Raw genomic sequence first — 23,485 nt, 5'->3', positions numbered from 1 at the left:
CTTGCAATTGTTTCAATGACCGTTCCGGTTCTGTCAAATATACGAACACATCGTCCACAAATAAATTAATCTTATATTCTTCATTCTTAACCCTCATCCCTCTAATTTCTTCATTTTGTCTAATAACCTGAGCGAACGGTTCAATAACCAATGCAAGTAAGGCTGGTGACAATGGGCAGCCCTGTCAAGTCGATCGAGTCAATTTAAATGGTGAAAAAATCTGTCCATTTGTCACCACCCTAGCAATCGGGTTCGTATATAAAGCCTTAACCCAACCAATTAAAAAAGGGTCGAATTTAAATTTCTCTAACACTTTAAGTAAAAAATCCCACTCAACCCTATCAAAAGCTTTTTCTTCATAGGGTGGTTAGGTTGCTTTTGATATGCATTGACCAAAGTAATTAATTGAAATATATTGTCTGATGCATTTCTATTCTTAATAAAACCTGTTTGATCAATGTGTACCAATTTAGGTAAATATTTAGCAAGTCTATTAGCCAATACTTTCGTTATAATTTTAAAATCTACATTTAACAAAGAGATAGGTCTTTTAAGACACTTTTAATGGATCTCTATCTATTTTCAGAATGACAGTTATTAAAGCACTTGAACATGATTCTGGTAACTTCTGATCTTCAGTAACTTGATTCAACACTTCTTCAAATTCATTAGAAAAATAATCATAAAAGAGTTTATAAAATTCCACAGGAAATCCATCATCCCCTGGGGACTTTCCATTAGGCATTTCCTGAATAGCTTTGTTAATTTCAAGATCCATAAATGGATATACCAATTCCTGAACATTATTTCCATCTAATACCAGTAACTTTAATTTAGATAAGTAAGAATCAATAGAACTATTATCTTGTTTTCCCTCAAAAGTATATAATTTCAAATAAAATGAATAAAACTGGTCATTAATTTCCTGAGGTTTGAAAGTAACTTTTGAATTCTTCTTAACAACATTAATAGTCGGAGTTGTCTGTTCAGCTTTCAATTGCCAAGCAAGTACCTTGTGAGCTCTTTCCCACAACTCATAATAATGTTGTTTAGATCAATTAATTAAGCGTTCAAACTGATAAGTTTGTAAAGTATTATAACGTAATTTCAACCTTGCTAATGCAGCTTTTTTTTTATCTTCTGTTACACCTTTCTGAAAATCTTTCTCTCACTCAGCAATCTTATTTTCTAACTCTAAACTTTCTGCCATATATTGTTTCTTAACTTTCGTAGAATAACTAATGATCTGCCCTTTCAAATAAGCTTTTTAAGCATCCCATATTACAAAATTACTATCCACAGAATTAACATTTTCAGTCAAAAATAACAAACTCTGGTGTTTTTCAATAATGTTGCATTAAATCTCCCTCTGAACCTTCACAAGAAAAAAGTAATAATGAATGATCTACTTTTATATTCAGCTCGTAATACTCTACCTTGTAAATGTGCTGATACCAAAAATAAATCAATTCTAGAAAATGAATCATGTCTTGAAGAATAAAAAGAGAAATCTTTCTCTGTAGGATTAACTTTTCTCCAAAATATCCACCAAATTTAAATCTTTCATGAACACATTAATTTGTGTTGCCATCTTTGATTTCCTTATACTTTTTGGATTTCTGTCCAATAAAGGGTCAACAACACAGTTAAAATCACCACCAACAAAAACATTTTCATTAGTTTGAGTTAAAAATAAAAAATCTTCTGAAATAAACCACTCATCATGTATATTAGGGGCCTAAAGATTCAGCAAAAATATTACTCTTAATACTCTGCCAGGATACCCCTCCGAAAATTCCAATTCAAATGGTAATTTTTTATGAATCAAAATTGCCACTCCTCTTGCCTTAGAATTAAAAAGACAAAAAAATGACCAACCGAATCTCTTTTCAATTTCAAATGTTCTTTGTCAGTCAAATGTGTTTCTTGTAAAAAAGCAATATCAATTTTCATTTTTTTTATATAAGCCAATATTCTCTTTCTCTTAATTGGATTATTTAACCCCGGAACATTAAAAGTTGCAAAATTCAATTTAAACATTTTTTTAAAATACTAATATATTTATACACTATAAAATAATGCTCCCCTCTATAATTCTTCTAAGAAAAAAAACCACCCAAAGGTAGTAATACCCTAAAAATCTGGGTGTGATGAGCGGCAGATGGCTATCAAAGCTTTCAGTGTCATCCACCTCCCCCCCAGCCAGATACATATTTATTATTTAATCAAACACAATAAAATATAGTCCATATATTCAGCCCAATGATTCCAAGCCCAACGACTGCTCTGGATCTTTAACATCAAGAAGATTTTGTGTCAACTCTTCTTTCTTTCCATACTTTCCATTCCATGTCCATTTCCCCTCCTCTTAGGAGACAATGGATGGGAACACCCATTTCTTCGCAATTCCGGCAAAAGAATTAGCAAAAACCAAAGCATCATGATCATTCTCAAAAAATTGAGATTGAAAATTTCCATAGAAAACCTTCAAAATTGCAGGATAACGAAAAGCAAACTTGTAGCTTTTTCACCACAAAACATCTTTGGCCTTATTAAATTGCCGTCGTCTTCTGATAAACTCTTGGCTCAAATCAGCATAAAAAAACACTCTGTTATTTTGAACCATTAATGGAGATGCATTCTGCACTGCCATTCGTAAAATAATTTCTCTATCTTGATATTTTAAAAAAACGAATCAAGACTGCTCTCGGTGTTTGTCCTGGAAGTGGTTTTCTTCTTAGAGCTCTGTGAGCCCTATCCAATTCCAAACCTTCAGGGAAAAGCTCTTTACCTAGCACCTCTGGGATCCAGTGCTTAAAAATTTTTATAGGGTCAGTACCAAATATTTTCACATTATTCCTTCGACTTTGATTTTCCAATGAATCAATCTTCTTCATTAAATCTCTTTTTTTAATCCCCCAATCTACAAAAGAACTTCCACTTTTTCCATTTTTTCTCTATTACGTTCTACCTGAGTTTGACCCTCAAAGAAGGCTGTTTCAATTTTCTTAAAATTATCTTGCACAGTATCAACTGATTTTATACATCTATTAATATCACTCTTAACTACAGTCATTTCCTGTTTCATAGTTGACATTTCATCATATAAGGTATTCATTTTTATTTTCATCTCCATAAATCCTTGATTCACTTGAGTTGATATTTGTTTTGACATATTATGCATTTGACAAGCAATCCCTTCCAAAACAGTAAACACTGAATCCAGTCCAGATTCCACTTCCACTTTTTGAGATTCACCTCCTTTGACTGCAAGCTCCTCCTCCTAGACGAATTCCAATAAGGTAAGTTCCTCTTCTTCCTCAGTCATCGTAGGTCCCTTGGCTGAACGGCTGCGGGTCTGGACACCCGACGCCAGCACCCTGACCTCTTCGGAACGCTGACATTCAGGCTCCCCCACAGCCCACACTTTCTCCAGCAGTTCTCGAACCTGCGATGGCCCACGCAGGCCAGGCAAAGCTGTCGGATGAGCAGGAGCATCCTCCGACGCTACACTGCATGCCAATGGGCCGCCCAGCAAGGTTGCGGGTTCGTGGATCCCTTTATCGGCCATGCCACCCGCACGCACGATTTCGCGTGAACGCGGGTCGGCAACAGCCAAACTCACCAGCGTACCGGCAGCATCTTGCAGAGGCAGGATCGGCGCCGGAGTCAGACTCGAATGGGCAATGACTCTGTGGATTCAGCTATGCAGGTAGGCCTCAATTCTTCCACACTTTCATATGGTAGTTTTTTCTGAAGCTGAGGTTTAAATTTTTTTCACATAGGATGGCATCATAAATCACTGTTATTTAAACAACTAAATATTATTTTTAACCACTTTTATACTCTTTAAAAACCGGTTATTTAATGATCCAGCTGGGGAGAGGTGGAACACACGTCTTTCTTCTACGCTATCTTGCCACATCTCCTTCTTGTACATAATGAAAGTTGAATCCTACTTTAGGTCTTGCTAGGTTCAACTTGATCATCACATAAATCTAGCAACTGGCAAACGATTAAACAATTTCTTTGAATCAGGCTAAAAGTGTCAATAATAGTCATGATTTAGGCACAATTTCCAGCCTGTGTGGCTGAGCCTTTAATAGCTTGCACCAAATTTAGGTGTGAAGTAACAGTGTACTATATATTTCAAAATTCTGTTTCAACCATCTTCACATTGGATATTGTGAACAAAAAAAAAGAGGGTTGAATATAAATTTTACATATTCTGGATTATTTATTTTTGTAAAATTGTAGTAAATGACTGTCAAACTAATTGTTGAGTCCAGATAAATGATTTTTGTTATTATGGAGGAAGCCTTGTCTTGTGATTCTAAAATGAATTCAGCTGTAGGTCCAAGGAACATACATTTTAAAATAAATTAATCTTGCTTGAGGTTGAAACCACAAAGAGGAAATAAGATCACACTTTCAGATGTTGAAATCGAGACCATTAAGCAATGGGTTGCACAGGATCCTCAGAAATGAAGGATGGTTATTAATTCAATTCTTGTATCTTGATGATTTCAAGTTTACATGATTTCACATGAGCTATGATGGTTTGTTTTTCAGGCAGTCCAGCAAGACCTCTCATGAACAGCAAGACATAGAGTATAATTACAGATCAGTTGTTACAGAGAAAAGATAACAATTTTACTGTTGTGTGGTTCATTCAAAAATCTAATAACATCAGGAAAGAAAATATTCATGATGCTGGTTGTGTGGTGATCTCACGCTCGTGAACTTTCTACCTGACTGAGGGATGGAGGTCAATGAGAGGTGGTTGGGATGAGCCTTTTAATGTGTTAGCTGCTTTTCCAAGACTGTTGAGAGATGGAGGGGGAGGGTATGTTTTATGGCCTGACCAATACACACAACCGTCTGCAGTTTCAAGCATTGCTGGCCAGAGCAGTTCCTGCAGTGATGCACCTTGACAAGGTGCATCTATGGAAGTTGTTCTGAGATGCAGGTAACATGTCAAATTTCCTCAAGCTTCAGAGAAAGTGGAGGTGCACTTTCTTGGCAATTGTGTTGATGTGTGTGGACCAGGTCTAGACATTTAATGTCTATTGCTTGGAACTTAAAGCTGTCTTTTATCTCCAACTCATCTCTATTGATGCAGATAAAGAAGTGTCCTACATCCCAGTGTTAAAATACTGGAGAAGGAAGGTGTACTCTGATGCATAGGGAATAAAGTCCAAAGAAGAGTAATCAGTGACTCTGAAATGAATGAAAATAGTATATAACAACACAGTACAGGCCCTTTGGCCCACAAAGTTGTGCTAACCGATATATACAAAAAAATCACTAAACCCTCCCTATCTCATAACCCTCTGTTTTTCTTTCATCCATGTGCCTCTCTAAGAGTCTCTTAAATGCCCCTATTGAACCACCCCTGGCAGTGTATTCCAGGTACCCACAACTCTGCATTTTTAAAAAGACACTTCCCTCCCTTCACTTTGTACAGATGCCCTCTAGTGCTTGCTACTCCTGTTCTGGGGGGAAAAGATAACTTATCTATTGCCTCTCATAATCTTGTTGACTTCTATAAAGTCACCTCTCATCCTTCTTCACTCCAAAAAGAAAACCCCTAGCTCTGCCAAACCTGCCTCATAAAACATATTTTTCGGTCCAGGCAACATCCTGGTAAATCTCCTCTGCACCCTTTCCAGATCCTTCCTATATGTGGTGACCAGGAATGAACACAATATTCTAAGTGATGAGAACCTTACAACTCCTGAGCTCAATCCCCCGACTAATGAAGCGCAGTATACCATGGGTCTTCTTAACTATCATATCAACCCGAGAAATCTGTAGATTTACATCATCTCACAGATTGAATTCCGTCTTCCACTTTTCTGCTCAACTCTGCATCCTGTCTATATCCTGTTGTAACCCATGACAACCTTTTGCACTACCCACAACCCCTCCAATCTTCATGGCATCTGCAGACCTACTGACCCATTTTCTTCTTTATAAGATAATAGCAGGCAACCCAGTCCCTGACCTCCAAGCACAAATGCTTTCCATCCACGACGACTCTCTGCTTTCTATAGGCAAGCCAGTTCAGAATCCACACAGCCAAGGTTCCATGGATCCCACACGCCATGACTTTCAGAACGAGTTTCCCATGAGGGATCTTGTCAAATTCCTTATTCACCACATCTACCACACTTCCTCTATCAATTAAAAAAAAACTCAATTAGGCTCATGAGGCATGACTTTCCCCTCACAAAGTTATGCTGACAATCCTTGAGTAGACTGTACTTCTCCAAATGCTCATAAGTCCTGTCCTTAAGAATCCTCTCCAATTATTTGCACACCACTGACGTAATACCGGTATATAATTCCCAAGATTCTCCCTAATACCTTTTTTAAACAAGGGAACCTCATTATCCATTCTCTGGCACCTCTCCTGTGGCCAAGGATGCAAAGATCATTGCCAATACCCCAGAAATCTCTTCCCTCCCTTCTCACAGCAACCTGTGGTATATCTTGGCTGGTCCCAGGATATATCGATCCTGTTTTGAAGATTAATCACCCTCTTTCTTAATCACAACATTTTTCATCATATAAACCTGCCCTACTCTGACCTCATCTGATCAAGATCCTTTAATCTGATGAATACTGAAGCAAAATATTCATTTAGGACCTCCTTCACCTCAAGTACATTGCCTCCTTTATCCTTAAGCAGCCCCATCTTCACTCGCATCATCTTTCTATTCTTCACATAGAAGGCCTTTGGATTTTCCTTAACATAACTTGCTAAGGCATTCTCATGCCCCCTTTCTAGCTCTCCCTTGTCCTTAAAGTTCCATCCTGGCTACCATACAATTTTCATGAGCCCTTCCTGTTGTTTGCTTCATATATCTAATATCTTCTTCCTCTTCACCTGTTTTTTCAATCACAGTTCCCTTTTCCTCCCATCTTTTCCCTAAATTAGTGGGATAAACCTATCCAGAACCCCGCACAAGTGATCTCTAAACATCCTCCACATTATTGCTGTGCTTTCTCCCGAGAACCTCTATTCCCAATTTACTCTCCCAAGTTCCTGCATCATCCCATCATAATTAGCCCTTCCCCAATTAAACACGTTATAGTTTTGTTCGCTCTTATCCTTGACCATAGCTTTGCCGAAGCTCAGGGGGTTATGGTCACTTATCACTGAAATGCTCTCCCACCGAGAGATCAGGCGCCTGACCAGGTTCATTATCTAGCATTAGATCCAGTATGGCCTCTCCTCTAGTAAAAACACAATACTGGAGAAACTCAGCTAGTCGTTCAGTGTACTTTATAAAGCAAAGATAAAATACATAATTAACATTTTGGGCCTGAGCCCTTCATCAAAGTATGAAAAAATGTGGACAGGCACCCAAACAAAATGCTTTTAAGTGTCCTCTAATCGCCTGGTCCACAAACATCATCAGCCAATCCTGTCCTGCCACACCATCATAACTCCACTTACAGATCCATTCTCTAAATTCTTCTCCTTTACTCCTTGCATTGAAAGAGACACATTTCAAACTCTCCAACTGACTACATTTCTGCTTCCTCCCCTGCCTCTCCTTCCACACAAACCCATAAAACATTGCATCATCCTTCTGCTCTATTCTCTGCTGTGCAATTCAGATTCCCATCCCCTGTTTCACTAGTTAACCTCTCCCCAACAATTCTAGGAAACCTGCCCGTCAGGATATTGGTCGCTCTCGAGTTCAGGTGCAGCCATCTTTTTTGTACAGGTCACACCTTCCCCAGAAGAGATCATAGTGATCCACAAATCTGAACCCCTGGCCCCTGCACCATATTTTCAGCCACATATTCATTGGCAACAATTTCCTTTTCCTCCCCTTAATGACATAGACAGCAATCTTGCAATTACTATCCTGGAGGTCCTGCTTTTCAGCTTCCTTTCTAACTCCGTATATTCCCTCTTTGTCATTGGTATCAACATGGACCACTGCATCTGGGTGCTTACCTTCTTGCTTCAGAATGCTGAAGACACGATCTGAGACATCCCTGACCTTGACACCTGGGAGGCAACATGCCATATAGGGGGTCTTGATCTTGTTTTCAGAACTACCTAACTATCAAATTCCCATTCACTCCTCCCAGCTTCTCATCTTAGCCGAAGGGTCAGATTCTTTGTAGAGACCTGACCATTACAACTTGTCCCTGGTACAGCATTCCTGCTAACAGTATCCAAAACAGTATACTTTTTCTTGAGGGGAACAACCACAGGGGTGCTCTGCACTGATTGCCTATTCCCCTTCCCTATCCTAACAGTCACCAGTTACCTGCTCTTGCCTCTCTGGTGTGACTGTTTCCTTATAACTTCTGCCTCCTGAATGAACCAATGTTCATCCAGCTCTAGTTCTTTAACAGTCTGTAAGGAGATGTAGCTAGATGCATCTCTTGCAGGTGAAGTCATCAGGGACAATGGTGCTCTCCCTGATTTCCCACATCCTGCAATCGGAGTATTCCACCAACCCAGCTGCCAATTCCACTATCTACTCTTTGTTACTATGCAAAGATCTTATCTGACCTTGCCTGTTCTCCGTCCTCAACCTCTGCTCGGTGAATGATAAAATTGCAATTTAACTCTAAATCATAATATTAGGAAACAGCTTTCAGAATTGTGGCACAGATTTTTTGATCAAACTGCTTTCAATTTTGCACTTTCAATGCAGATAGCTCCTTTGTCGCATAATATTGATCTGACAAATGCTGGATATACTTCTATGTATTAATCTGTACAGTATCGGTGCTTTTCCTCGAGTTCCTATTTCCTAATTAAGACAAGGTGAGGAAGCCTGGATATTCATTGATGCACCATTGAGATCAATTCATTATTATAAATCACATGTTGCCACTTCATGTTTGCAAAATTATGTACTGAATGCTATGAATAATGTTTTTGTGTGCCTTTCTGAATTTGAATCCATTCAAATTTATTTTCCAGTGGTGTATTTTTCGTAACACAAGGAACATTTGGACAGCTGACATGTGAATGGCAGTACAGCTTTGAAGAGTTCACGAAGGAGCCTTTTATTGTTGAGGGAAGGAGATTACGGATTGAAGCCAAAGTAAGAGAAAGGATTTTTACAGAATTCAATAGGAAGTTGAAGCAATTCACTCAAATTTATCTTTGACTGTCACTCATGTAGGAACCTTATCTTCTTTACCAGATATTTTATCCATCTGTAAGTCATAGCTCATGTTCTAACACATTCATCATTAAGAACAAGAATATAGGTTTCTCTGTATTAGGCTGATTGTAGCTTTCAGAAAAAAACTCATGACCAAGTTCCTCTTCAATATCAAGCTGTCTATTTACACTATTATATCAAAAATTAATAGATGTCCCTGGTAGAACATATGATTCATCATGGTTTAAACAAATCTTTCCTATCTTAAACTGATAAATACAGATCTATACTGCAATTATTTACCCAGCTACATCAGACCGGGAAGCACTATACTTTGCTTTCAACTTGCATATCTATTCACTCTTCCAGAATCATCTGATATGCAAAGATAAACAGTTTACCATCCTCCCAATCCCCCTCTTTTCCTGTTCCCTCCACTCTCACATCCAGTTGCTTTGTCACTGAGATTGAGGGCTTGTACTATTTCACTCATCTCTAAATTCACTGCATTTGAACTTGTGTCAAGTATTTTGTCTGCATCTCTCTCTCTCCAAGATTATTCTGTCCATAAATCTAATCTTATCCCCGTCTTCTAATCCTAATTATGCTATAAACTTTTCACAACAGATCTGGTGCTATCATTTTTTTCTTTGAATTTATCACCTAAATCTGTGCTCTTCTCTCTCTCTCTCTCATTGATTAGCACATTATCCCTAATAAGGCACATGCTGCAGTAATGACAGTGTGATGTATTATCTTATTTAGTAATCCAGTAAACAAGACCTGGCCAATTGGACAGTATTAGCTCAATTAAAGGATGACAGTGGAGGGTTGTTATTCAGATTGGTCCAGTCCAGTTTGTCTTCTAAATTAAGAACTTGGGTGACAAATTAGCACAGTGAGGAATTTTGCAGCTGACACCAAAATTGGTGGTATAGGGAACAGTGAACAGTCAAGATTACAACAGGATTTAGAACAACAGGGAAAGTGGGCCAACTAGTGCCAGATGGAATTTAACTCTTAACAAGTGCATGATGTTGCTCTTTAATTGGTTAAACCACGGCTGAACTTGTAGAGAAAAGAGACTCATGGAAACAGGTACACAGTTAGGGCGGTGAAGGCAGCCAGTGGCACACTTGCCCTGTCAGGGCATTGAATACTGGAGCAATGATGTCATGCTACAACATGAAATCGCACTAGACAAACCTATCAATTTGAGCGTTTAATTAATCGATCTAAGCAGCGTTATTATGAAATGGGTGAGAGGGCACATAAGGTACTTGTATGGCAATTAAAAACAGAACAGGTATCACAGACCATTAATGCTGTTAAAAAGAATTCAATAGTTACCTATAAACCTCAGGAAATTAATGACCAGTTTTATTCATTCTATCAAAAATGATATACTTCTGAGGGGAAGCAAGATAATGGTTTTATTGAATCTTATTTATCTAAATTAATGTTACTGGTATTAGGGGAGGAAGATGTTATGGAATTGGAATCTCTATTTACAGATTTTGAGATTAAGGAGGCTATACAGGAGATGCCAAATGGAAAGTCACAAGGGGATGATGGATTTTCTGTGGAATTTTATAAAATCTTTAACGAAGATTTATCTTCTGTATTTGGGGATGTATTACAACAAATAACTGAAGAACAGGTGTTACCGGAATCTTGTTCGAGTGCTTTAATTACTGTCATTCCGAAAAAAGATAAAGATCTGTTGAAAGTGTTTTTATATAGACCTATTTCTTTATTGAATGTAGATTATAAAAAGTGTTAGCAAATCGGCTTGCTAAGTACCTACCTAAGTTGATACAGTTTGATCACACAGGTTTTATTAAGAATAGGAATACATCAGATAACATCCTTCGGTTGATAGCTTTGGTCAATGCATATCGAAAACAGCCCAAGATGGTTGTGCTAGATGCAGAAAAAAGCCTTTGATAGGGTCGAATGGGATTTTTTTATTTAAAGTGTTAAAGAAATTTAAATTTGGCCCTTTTTTATTGGTTGGGTTAAAGCTTTATATCAAACCCAATTGCCAGGGTGGTGACAAATGGTCAAGTTTCTTTACCATTTAAATTGACACGTTCGACTTGGCAAGGTTGTCCATTGTCACCAGCCTTGTTTATATTGGCTATTGAACCATTAGCTCAGATGATAAGAGAGAATGAAAAGATAAGAGGGATGAGAGTTATGGATGAGGAATATAAGATTAATTTATTTGCCGATGATGTCTTGATATATTTGACCGAACCAAAACAGTCATTGTCACAATTGCAGGAATGTTTATTTTAATTGGGATGAATGAAATTTTGCCAGTTGGAGAGGGTGACTATTCAGAATATAAAAGTATTACAAAATTAAAATTGTCGGATAAACTCAAATATTTAGGAGTAATTGTAAATGCTGATTATCAATCTTTATTATAAGTTAAATTATGTTGCTTTATTTAAAAAGATTAAAGTGGATTTAATTAAATGGAAAGATCTTCTGTTAACCTTAATTAGTCATGTAAACTCTATTAAGATGAATATTTTTCCTCGAATTCAATATTCACTTCAGTCGATACCATGTTCCCTTTCAAAGGGTTTTTTCCAAGATTTAAATAAAATGGTGAGGGAATTTTTACAGAAAGGTAAATTACGAGTAGCATTGTATAAATTTACATGGAAATATGCATTAGGTGGACTTCAGTTACCTCATTTTCAAAATTATTATGAAGCAGCTCAGTTGAAATTTGTTAGCAGGTTGATGGACGTGGATCAACCTCCAAGTTGGGAGAAAGTGGAGATGGCTTGTATTTGTGAAGTTGATATACATCATTTATATTTTCATGGAATGTGAATCTGTTGCGGGAATGTAATATGCTGGTATTAAAACATTTATTAAAGGTTTGGACTAAAAGAAATAAGATTTTAGGATCAAAAGGTAAATTATCAATTTTAACCCCATTATATAATAATCAGCTTATTCCTTTTTCAATGTACAATAATCATTTAAAGACATTGCAGGACTGTTTTGAGGAAGGACAACTTCTTTATTTTAATCAATTGAGGGAACGATTTGATATTTCTGAAAATTCCTTGTTTGTGTATTACCAGCTTAGAGCTTTGGTAAAAGATACTTATGGTAAAGAGATGATTTTACCTGTATTAATTAAATTTGAATCTTTGATTTCATCTATACCAAAGAAGGGTTATATTTCAGTTATGTATCAAGTGTTACAAGATAGTATGGATAAACTGGAATGGGAGAAGTCTAAGCTTAAATGGGAAAGTGATTTAACCTTTATTTTTCCGGAAGATAATTTGGCAGATTTGTCTTATGATGGTGTAACTAAATTGATGAATGTACAATATGGAATGGTTAATTATAATTTTTACATCAGTTATATTCAACTCCGGAGAAATTGAAAAAATATGGTTTTAGTAACTCGGATTCTTGTTTCAGATGTGGTTTATGTACTGGAACTTTTTTACATGCTGTTTGGTCTTGTGTTAAAGTACAACCATTTTGGGAAGGAATTAGGTTAGTTTTGGAAAAATTATATAATATTAAACTACCATTAGACCCATCCATTTTTTTTATTGGTTTATATGGTTTCTTTAAGGGGATTAGGGTTGGATAAGTTTCAAATTGCATTTGTACGTTTAGTGCTGTCTGTAGCACGAAAATGTGTAGGTAGTACATGGAAAGATAATATAGAGATTAGTATAATATGCTGGCATAATGGAAAAAATTACATATAATTTGCATGATCATTATTCTTTTTTTGTTAATAAGTGGTCTCCTTATTTGGAATATATGCATTTAGATATACTTTGATTTATTGTAAATACTTTCAGTTTTTCTTTTCATTTATATTTGGCTCTCCCTAAGAGAGCTGGCTGATGGGGTGGGGTTTTTGTTTTTTTTAATTCTTTAAATAAATAAAGTTTTAGAGTATTTTGTAGATCTAGTCACCCATCCATAGGAAAGATATCATTAAGTTGGAATGGATGTATTAAAATGTTACTGGGATTAGTGAACTTGAAATATAAAGAGGCTGGGACTATTCTCCCTGGTATATGGGAGGATGAAGACCTTTGTAGGTTTATAAAACAATGAGAGCCATAGATAAGGTAAATAAGGGTAAGGGGATAAAAAGCTAGAGGCTATAGATGTAAGGTGAGAGGGGAAAATTCAAAAAGGACGGGAAGGTCATGTTTTTCCAGAGGGTGGCAAATATATTGAACAAGCTGCCAGAGGAAGTGGTCAAGACAGGTACAATTGTAAGAATAAAAAGATATTTAGGCACTTGTGTGTATCAGAAAGTTTTAGAGGGATATGGACCATAGGACTAGCTTGAGTAGAAACTTAGTCAAGAGAAATTGGGCTGAAAGATTTGCTTCTGTGATGTAGAACTCATCATATTTTATAGGCAACTTGTTTATAGAGTCATATGGAGAAACAGACCCGATGACCCAAATTGTCCACCCACACCAGTTCCACCTGCCTGCATTTGGTCCAGGTCTCTCTCAACCCATCCCACCCATAAATCTGTCTAAAATTTTCTTAAATATTACATGCCTCAATACCTCCTCAGGCAGCCTACTTCATACACCTATTACCTTAACTAAAGTAAAAGTTACCCCTCAGGTTCCTGTTAAATCTCTCTCCCTTCACCTTCAACCTTTATCCTCTGGTTATCGATTCCCCTACTCTGGACAAAACACTGTTCAACTGATCACTCTCTGTCATGATTTTGTACACCTCTACAAGATCAGCCCTCATCCTCCTGCAGTCCAAGGAATAAAACCCTACCCTGCTCAACATATCTTTATAGCTCAGGCCCCCAATACCTGGCAACATTCTCTGTACCCTTTGGCAACCATCTTCACCATCTACAATACCAGACAATTTAGTGTGTCTGCAAACTTGCTAATCAAATGCATGTACATGTTCATCTAAATGATTTAGATGACAAATTGCAATGGAACCACCACTGAACCATGTGACTCACCACCAGTCACAGGCCTCCAGTATGCAAAAAAAAACCTTTCTACCATGAAGTCAATTTTTTATCCATTCTGTTATATCACCTTGAATCACATTCAATATAACCACCTGGAGCAGCCTAACGTGTGGAACCATATCAAATGCCTTGCTGAAATCCATATATACATTTACAACTCTTCCCTCTTCAATATTCTTGGTCACATCTTCAAAAAAACTCAATTAGGTTTGTGAGTGAGACATAACCTCCCAGTTACAAAACCATGCTGACTCAACTCTTGACCATCCAAGTGCATGTATATCTTCTTTGTAGAATGTTTCCTGGTAACTTGCCAACCACCGATACTGGGCTTACTGGCCTGGAGTTCCCAGGCTTTTCTCTTCAGCCTTACTTGAATAAATGCACAACATTTGCCACCCTCCAGTTTTCCAGTATTGCATCTGTATTTCATAATGACTCATAAATCTCAAGCAAGGTACCTGCAAATTCTTTCTATCTCAGAGTGTCCTTAGAAATATCTGATCAAGCCCTGGTGTTTTATATACCTTCATATGCATCAGGACCTTTTTCACTTCCTCAACAGTAATACTGATCTCAAGACACTACCTTTGATTATCTCAAGTACCCTAGTCCTTGTGCCTTATCCACAATAAAATAGAAGAATTCATTGAAAGATTTTCCCATCTCCTGTGGCTCCACAGAGTTGACCACATTGATTCCAGGGGTGTCCTTTTTTTCCCTCTGGTTACCACTTTTAAAATCTCTCAGGATTATCTTAATGTCATCTTTTTATCCTCCTGATATCCTTTTTATGTAGCTTGCTGCTCAGTTCCCAAAACTCCTCCCGGTATAAATATCTGCTTCAAGCGGTCATCTTGTACTTGAAGAGGCTAAATTTCCTTGATTATCCAAGCTTCCCTTTACTTGCATATCTGACCCTTTGCTTCAGCAGGAATGTGTAATACCTGGACTATTATCAACACACTTTTAAAAATATTCCATTTTCTTAACGTTCCTCTTCCTTCAAGCAACCTATGCCCATGAATGAGCGAGTTCATATTCTGATACCTTCAAAGTTGATTTTGCCCCAATTCTGAATTTTGACTCATGGTCCTGTCCCCTCTACATAACTCTCTTAAACATTATAGTATAGTGTCGCTGGTTTCCAAGACTCATCCACAAATACTTCATCCACTTGCCCTTCCCTTTTTCCCAAGACTAGATCAAACATTTTCTTCTCCCTTTTAGGACCTTTTACACATTTCCATAGGAAACTTTCCTGAACACCTTTTCCACTCATCTAAACCTTTCATACTATGACCTTGCCATTCAATATTTGGAAAGTTGTAATTCCCTCCTGTGACTTTGTTTAACTTACAGCTGTTAGCAATCTCCTGGCAAATTAGCTTCTCTAATTACCATTGACTATTTGGGGGCCTGCTGTAAACTCCCAATAATGTGATCATATCTTTGTTGTTCCTCAGCTCGACCCATCCAGGTTCAGTAGTTGACCTGTCATGTAACCTCTGATCCTTGCTGTGATATCTTCCCTACCTAAACATGGAACAACCCCTCCTCTTTGCCCCTACCTGTCTTTCCTGAAGCAACTGTACCCTGAAATGTTGAGCTGTAGGTCTTTCCCCTCTTTTAATTGGTTTCTGTAATGGATACCACAATCCAGTCACATATGTTTATCCATGCCTCAAATTATTCTGCCTTACTTGTCTGGTATTGAAATAGGCACAACCTTACTCGCTCCTGTCTTTTTTCTGCCCTTTAAACTTTCTCTCATTTTACCTTCAGACCAACTTTGGCCTCTGTCCCAAGTAAGATGGAGTTTAATCTGGACAAGTGTGAGGTGATGTATTTTGGAAGGTCAAATTTGAAGGCAGAGTACATGGTTTATGGTAAGATACTTAACAGTGTGGAAGAACCACAGGACCTTGGGGTCCAAATCCATAGATCTCTCAAGGTTGCTGCATAGGTTGATGATAGTTAAGATGGCCTAAGGAATGATGGGCTTCATTAGTTGGGGGATTGAGTTCAGGAGTTGTGAGGTGATGTTGCAGCTCTATAAACCTTTGGTGAGACCACACCTAGAATATTGTGTTCCATTCTCGTCACCTCGTTACAAGAAGGATATGGATGTTATGGAGAGGGTGCAGAAGAGGTTCACCAGGATGTCGTCTGGATTGGAAAAGAAGTCCTGTGAGCAAAGGTTAACAGAGCTTGGGCTTTTCTCTTTGATGTGAAGAAGGATGAGAGGTGACTTAATTGAGGTCTACAAGATTATGAGAGGCATAGATAAGATAAACAGCCTTTTTCCCCAGAGTGGAAGTAGCAAATACTAGAGGTCATTTGTTCAAAGTGAAGGGAGGAAGGTTTACGGGAGACATCTGGGCCAATTTTTTTTTAATACGTAAAGTTGTGGAGGCTGGAACAATAGAGGCATTTAAGAAACTCTTTGATAGGTACATGGATGAAAAAAAGAGGATTATGAGGCAGGGAGGGTTTAGTTTTTATTTTAGGTATACATCACTCGTATATCAGTAAGCATATTGTGGACCAATGCTGTAATGTATATGTTCTAAGATTTCACTTCCTGCCAATCTAATTTAACCCACCCATGCAGCACTAGCGAACCTGCCTGTGGGGATTTTGGTTCCTCTTGGGTTCAAATGCAACCTGTCCCACTTGAACAGGTTGCCTAACCCCACCTCCCCAGAAGATATCCCAGTGATACAAAAACATGAATTCCTCTCCCCTGCACCAGCTCCTCAACCACAGGTTCATCTGGCCTACCTTCCCATTTCTGAGCTCACTACCTTTTACCTTATTGCCTATACTCATTGTGTAGGACCTCAGCCATTACTCTGCCTTTCCCCATACCCCCCCCCCCCCACCCTCATGCCACTGGTATGGCCTCCAGCAGTTCAGTGAAATCCTTGACTCTTGACATTTGGGAAGCAACATACGATCCTGTCCTGCCTGCTTGCACCCTTTCCTTACCTTGCACCCGTACCTTCTGAGCCTCAGTACCAATCACAATGTCACTAAGCTCCGTGCTGTTGCTATTTTTTGGCAGGTCATCCACCATCCCATATGGTATTGGGGGTATTGCCCACAGGAGAGTCTTGTACTATCATCTTACTCCCCTTCGGTCTCCAGATAGTCAGCTAATTATCTGCTGGCTGGCTTTTAGGTGTGAGCAACATAGTTAAAATTTTATTCGTGGTGTTTTAAGCATCTCTGATGACCTTAAATTCAGCTCCAGTTCCTTAACCCTATCTGTCAGGAGCCGCAGCTGGGTACATTTCCACAGATGTAGATAGCAGGGAGAGCAGAAGGATCCTTGCCTTCCTGTACCCTGACTGTCATCCTTAGCTTCAAGGTGCTACTCAGCTTCTGCTTGCAAAAGTTTCAAAATCCCACTCTTACAATGACCACTCTACCCTTATGGGCTACAGGACCTCCAGACCTTCGCCTCATTTAAATCTCCTGCCTCCACCAGCAAATGTGTCTCCTATTGGCTGCCATGAATCACCAAATAAAAACATTACGATTGGGTAACTTTGTGTCAGTCTAATATGTGCCTTATTTTCTTAAAGGAACGAGTCAAGTCTGTTTTCCACGCAAAAGAATATGGAAAAATTGTGAATTTCAAATCTGAAAATGATGCAAAGGTATTGTCTTTTTTAAACTGTATGTCACTTTGAGTAAAAGCTGTTGAAAGTTCCAGGTATGAATTGTATTAGGTGATATACAAGTTCATTGATTATTCACTCCATTTAGATTTGCCTTCATTTTTACTTGCATTCCCCACCACCCCAACTTCTTTCAGATAACTTTTCTTCCTTAGTATTCAGTTTGAATAACCTCAGATCCCACCAGTTGTCAGACCTTGGGCTGTTGAGACTGAAGTTAAGGGAGGGTGTCTGTATTCAATGAAAGCAGCATTTCTTAGATCAGAGGCCAGCATTACAGGTAAGAGTTCTAACTTTCACACACTCCAACATGCTGGCCAATTAATTAACCCAGTAACCTAATTAAACCAACAGAAGAAGTGAGTTTAAAGGATGTGTGGGGGGGGGGGGGGGTAAAAAAAAAGGCCTGCACGGGTGGACAGGGAGCACAAAATCAAACCATCAGTGTGGAAAGCCCAGCATTCCTCCACACCACCATTACAAGTGGATGGGGAGCATGGCAAACTTTACCTGGTGAAGATGCTGAACCATCCAATTTTTAAATGGTCAATAGATCATTGGAATTGGGCCAGTTACCCTAGAATAGATTAAAGAAATCAGGGGAAGACTTCATATACTTAAATATAATTGAAGATAATCTTTTATACATGTGAGAATTCCTGCCTTAGTTCTGTTTCCTTCTGGCCTGTCTAACTGTGATTATATCCGACTCCACCTCTACTACTGCAAGAGAAAAAAAATCAAATTCTATTTAAAAAAAATTCCTTTCTCTCATCCTATAAACCTTTGCACTCTTGTTTTTGATAACACCTACCATGGAAAAAATACTATCAACCCAGATGCTTCTTACATATGTTTTTAACAGGTCACCCTTCAGTTTCCATCAGGGAAAAGAAGACCAGTTTACCGAATCTCTCCCATGACTGGTCCTTTAATCTGGGCAACATCCTAATGAATCTCCTCTGCACTCGCTCTAGTGCGATTGCATATTTCTGATAGTGTGCAAACTAGAACTATTCACAGTGCTCCCAAGTGTAAACAATACAATCAATGTTGTGCAAAGTAGAAACTATGTCCTAACTTCTATAATCTATGACCAACCTATGAAAGGCAAGTATGTCATATGCCTTCACCTACCCGTCGTTCCACTTTTCATCCACACTCCTTCGCACCCAACAATTGTATTATAGATATCCTACCCTTATTTGATTTGCCAAAATGCATCATCTCACACTTACAAGATTAAATTCCACCCGCAGCTCCTTGCCCAACTATCCATTTGATCTACTATTGCTTTAGTCAACACTAAATTTAATGTTATATGAATATACTAATCACCTAAACGACATTCAAATCCAAGTTGTTAATGAGCATCAGAGGCAAAAATTATCTTGATACTGATTCCTGTAGTTACATACAGCACCGGTGAAGCTCAATTAGACAAACGTCATTCCATCATTTTGACTGTTTGGAACCAGCTACTCTTTAACATGATTAAAACTGCAGTCTCACATTAATTACTATGAATATTTTTTAGCCCTCAAATGATCAAAAATCTTAATTTCTTTTTTTAGTGGATTCTAGAAAAACTGCAAGAAGTGAGAGAAAGTGGAACACACATTTAGCAGCCAAAGATGTGAATGTCTTACAAATTTCATATAATCATGTGTATTAACTATAATTTTATTTGCTAATTGAACAGAACCTTGTTCTTATCTTTTGGTATAAATAGCAATATGCAGATTTGTAATCCATTTTGATTTTAACCATCTTTATTTTAGTTCCTATTTATATTAGGAACTTGAAATTCTCAACTGTATGATTGTATTTTTCTTTGAATTCAGTGCCTAAGATGAATCAATTCTGGATTCTTAAGCATAGAATTATTCAGAATAGAAATGAACAATTTCCAACTGAATAACTTTTAGACATTTCCAGTATTTCCCATGGTCAATAATGGCCTTCACTGAAGGTATTTGTGTAGGACACTGGGTAGGATGTCACTTTCTAACAAATGAGTCAAGACTTCATAGTTGAGCTATTCGTATATCTTCAGTGATTCTGTTTTATACTTCATAACTTATAATGTAACTGGGGGAATCCAAATATTTAACACTTACTTTAAAAAAATAAAATGCTTCAAACAATTGCTTTCAAGGAAAACAAATTAGTATATTTAAAAAATAATAAACAAGCAACTGTTAAGATTATTTTTGCAATGCTGGGAAGAATTGGTGAACCAGCTCACCATTTAAAGATCAAATATGCATTTCCTTCTGATTTCTTCCATTGCTTTTCAGTAGATCCATGTACAGATCACACATAATAGAAATATTTACCTGATTATTCTTGTAAGTATTTAACTATGCTCCTTACTAATTGATATTTACACTAAAAAAAGAAATATTCCAATGAAGTTTTAACTGCAAAGTAAACTTGATGAGATTTCCAAATGATCTGGACAACATTTTTCAGTGCTTAATCTGTTAAGTATTATTTCCCTCTTCACCTAGATCTACTTATCACCAGCTCATGCCTCCGTCCTCCCTCTTGCCTTTTTATACTAGCTATCTCCGTTTTACACCCTGGCCCTTGACCTAAAATGTGGACCATCCCTTTCCCTTCTCAGATCCTGCCTCATTTGTTGAGTTCCTCCTGCAGTTTTTTTTTTCACTCCAGATGCAAATTCAGCAAATTGTGTCTCCTTAACAGAATCCTAATGCATAAAAAGTGAGAGCTGTTAATTTTCCAGACATTTTTATATTAATTGCAAAAACCATAAGCCTAATGCTCCAGTTATGCATCTCCATGTCTTCAATAAGGACATATTGTTAAATCCACCCAGACATAAAAACACAATTTTGCTTTTATTTGAATGGAGGTAAATTATATTTACTCATTTTAAAGTTTTGTTTTTAGAAGTGATCATAATCATACTAAACTAGTTTTAAATAGTATTAATAACAGAATATGCAGTTTTCTACAATTGTCAGAATGTCGGAGCACTGGGAATAAAAGTTGCTGATTTCTTTGTGCCTTTCAAATTGATACAAATATGTAGTCAAATCTGATGTAGTGTTAAGTCAGTTTACTTTAAGAATAACAACCTGACAGGAAAAGTAGGCGCATTTCAAGTGGAGGAGTGGGAATGCCTACAGTTTTAGTCAATATAAAATTCCTTTCATCAGAGCATACAAAGCCGAATATGGTGGGCGCTGCGAAGGAAATGAAAAAATGCTGCGGTCAGGCAGCATCAGCCATGTTTCATTTCAATGGCTTTTCCTGAAAATGCATGAAAGGTCATGAAACCCCCAAACATCCATTTTTTTTTCCTCCCGTACCACAGATGCTGTCTGGCCTATTCAGTTTCCTCCTCTTTATTGTCCCAAGACAGTACTTATTTTCCATAAAAATAAATCCTACAGTTGTATATGATGAACCATGGGCAAATAGAATTAGATGTATTTAAAATTATACATCTGTATCCTTCCGGGTATTTCACACATTTAAGGATTATTGCCCTTCACTTTTTTTTTTAATTTGAATGATAGGTTTTGCATGTTGTCATCATTACAAATTAAGCCTACCTGGATAGAAAATGCAGTACCATTATTATACATCCTTTAATCTTGACTGGCATGTGCATTGAAGTGTTTAGTTTTAATCATAGCCGACGATTTAATGTAAATACTGTATTTTCTTTGCATTATGTTTGCCAAATGGTTGAATAGTGGAAGGGCACATCATGTGACATGGTGATCCATTAGTCAGGATTGATTTCAAATGTCAAAATGGTGCTGGGGAATTTAAATTAAATTGAGCTAAACTAAAACTAATGTCACTAGCTTTAGTCAAATTTTCCATGAAAGTAACATTGTTTCTTCTCAAGGTCTTTTAGGGTAAGGCAGTATGTTTCTGGTTTACAATTATGTCTGTAAGTTCAGAACCACTAATAGTTAGTCAACTTAACTGAATTTCTAAGACAATGCACGATGGTTATAAACACTGGCTTTATTTGCTGCAACCTAACAGTTACTTCAAAGAATGTGACAACTTACAAAAAGTTTTGACTAGATTACTGATGAAATAAGTGGCTAAGTTGGTACATGTTGTAAATTCTATGGAGGGGATGGCAGATCAAACCTCAGTGGTAGGATTTGAGGACCTGCTTATGGTTCTCTTTCCAATGAATATGATCTGGTGTCTGAGGAAATTAAACATTTATTTTACCATCTTCTTCCATGCACTTACAAGTTCAATTATGCAGCAAGACTAGAACTGGAGAACTGAGGCGAGACCAGTGGTTCTCAACCCTTTTCTTTCCACCCACGTACCACCTTAAGCAATGGCACAGGGAATACTTATAGTATGTGAGTAGAAAGAAAAAGGTTGAAAACCACGGCTAGACCAAGAGCTGAAATGGAACAAAATAATGTCACATCTAGCCTCCCAAATTGCAGGTTGTTGGATTCTCAGACCACTTTAATATCAATCAGCAATGTCTTCCTTTGTAAATTCTGTAACCTGCCAAGAATTGTGATAATTTGTGTGCTATGCAATCTGCTTTAGAATTGATGTCAAATTCCTCAAAATCACTTCATTATTATTAATTCAGGTATGGAAATTAATGGTAATATCATGGCATGAATAATTAGTTTAATTGTATCCTTTCAACAAATGAGTTCATTAACTTGAAAGTTAGTTGCGATGATGTATTTTTTCATTTATACTGTACCATGGGTGCCTTTGAGCAACAGGAAACTTAAAATTTACTAATGCACATGTAAGTGTATTGCAATGTAATGTGCACTCTTCATAGACATAGTATGTCTCCCCAGTACTGCATAGTGGCATGAATATTTAACAGCAGGAATGTTAGAGACATTAAGCCATTGAACTACATAAAAGGGGCAGTTTGTATTTCCTCAGAATTACAAGCTCCACTGCTTTCATACGATCTGTCTTGGTTTGCTGTAGCTCTTACAACCCAAGTTACAGTAGGTAATAACTTGGAAATACACATCAAAATTTAACCCATGCCATTCTTCTAAAATGTTTATGTTTGTAGACCAAATACTGCCTTGACTGTATTTAAATAAAAAATGCCCCTGAATACTCAAACCAAGTTTGTGGTGTGTGTATAGTTTTGTTTACCTGACTGATCTAAAAGTGTAGAGCAGTTTGCTAATTGTATGCAAAATCTGTTCACTTGAAAGAGACAGGAAATACTTAATACGCTAGATTCAGAGAAATGTAAAGCAAGAAAGTCACACTGCAACTACAAATCCAGATCTTACCAGAAATGCATGTAAAGACCATGCTCGTGCTTGGACTGTGGAGAAATTTTAAATTCTGCAAATTGAAAGCAAAAAAAAGTGGAAATATGCAGTTATTAAGGCAATATCTGTGGAGATAACTTAAAATGTTAATTGTTTCTCTTTAGATGTTGGTAGGCATTTATATATATTCAAAGAGAATTCACAAATCACATTTCCAAGAGAAGATTGATTCACTTGTCAGTTTTTGTTTGGTAATTTACACATTCTCAAATCATATTCTTTTGGATTGCATTCAAAGACCATTGCAGAAAGAGAAATGCAACCTTAATTCGTCCTGAGGAAGGAATAAATGAA

General features: G+C 37.4%; 1 protein-coding gene across 3 annotated transcripts in view; it reads left to right on the top strand.

Annotated features, from left to right (window-relative positions):
• The window catches only part of vps13a (vacuolar protein sorting 13 homolog A), a 397,184-nt gene extending 374,211 nt beyond the window's left edge, over positions 1 to 22,973 (top strand). For all 3 annotated transcript variants that reach the window (XM_069930496.1, XM_069930495.1, XM_069930501.1), the window contains 3 exons: positions 8,960 to 9,083; positions 17,757 to 17,831; positions 19,427 to 22,973. In XM_069930496.1, the coding sequence (XP_069786597.1) occupies positions 8,960 to 9,083; positions 17,757 to 17,831; positions 19,427 to 19,477 (250 nt within the window). In that variant the 3' untranslated portion in view covers positions 19,478 to 22,973. The remainder of the gene's footprint in view (positions 1 to 8,959; positions 9,084 to 17,756; positions 17,832 to 19,426) is intronic.
• The last annotated feature ends 512 nt before the right edge of the window (positions 22,974 to 23,485 follow it).

This window comes from Narcine bancroftii, chromosome 1 (assembly GCF_036971445.1).
Source record: "Narcine bancroftii isolate sNarBan1 chromosome 1, sNarBan1.hap1, whole genome shotgun sequence".
Lineage (NCBI taxonomy): Eukaryota > Metazoa > Chordata > Chondrichthyes > Torpediniformes > Narcinidae > Narcine > Narcine bancroftii.
The sequence above is the reverse complement of the archived record's forward strand: the minus strand, read 5'-3'. Positions and strand labels throughout refer to the sequence as shown.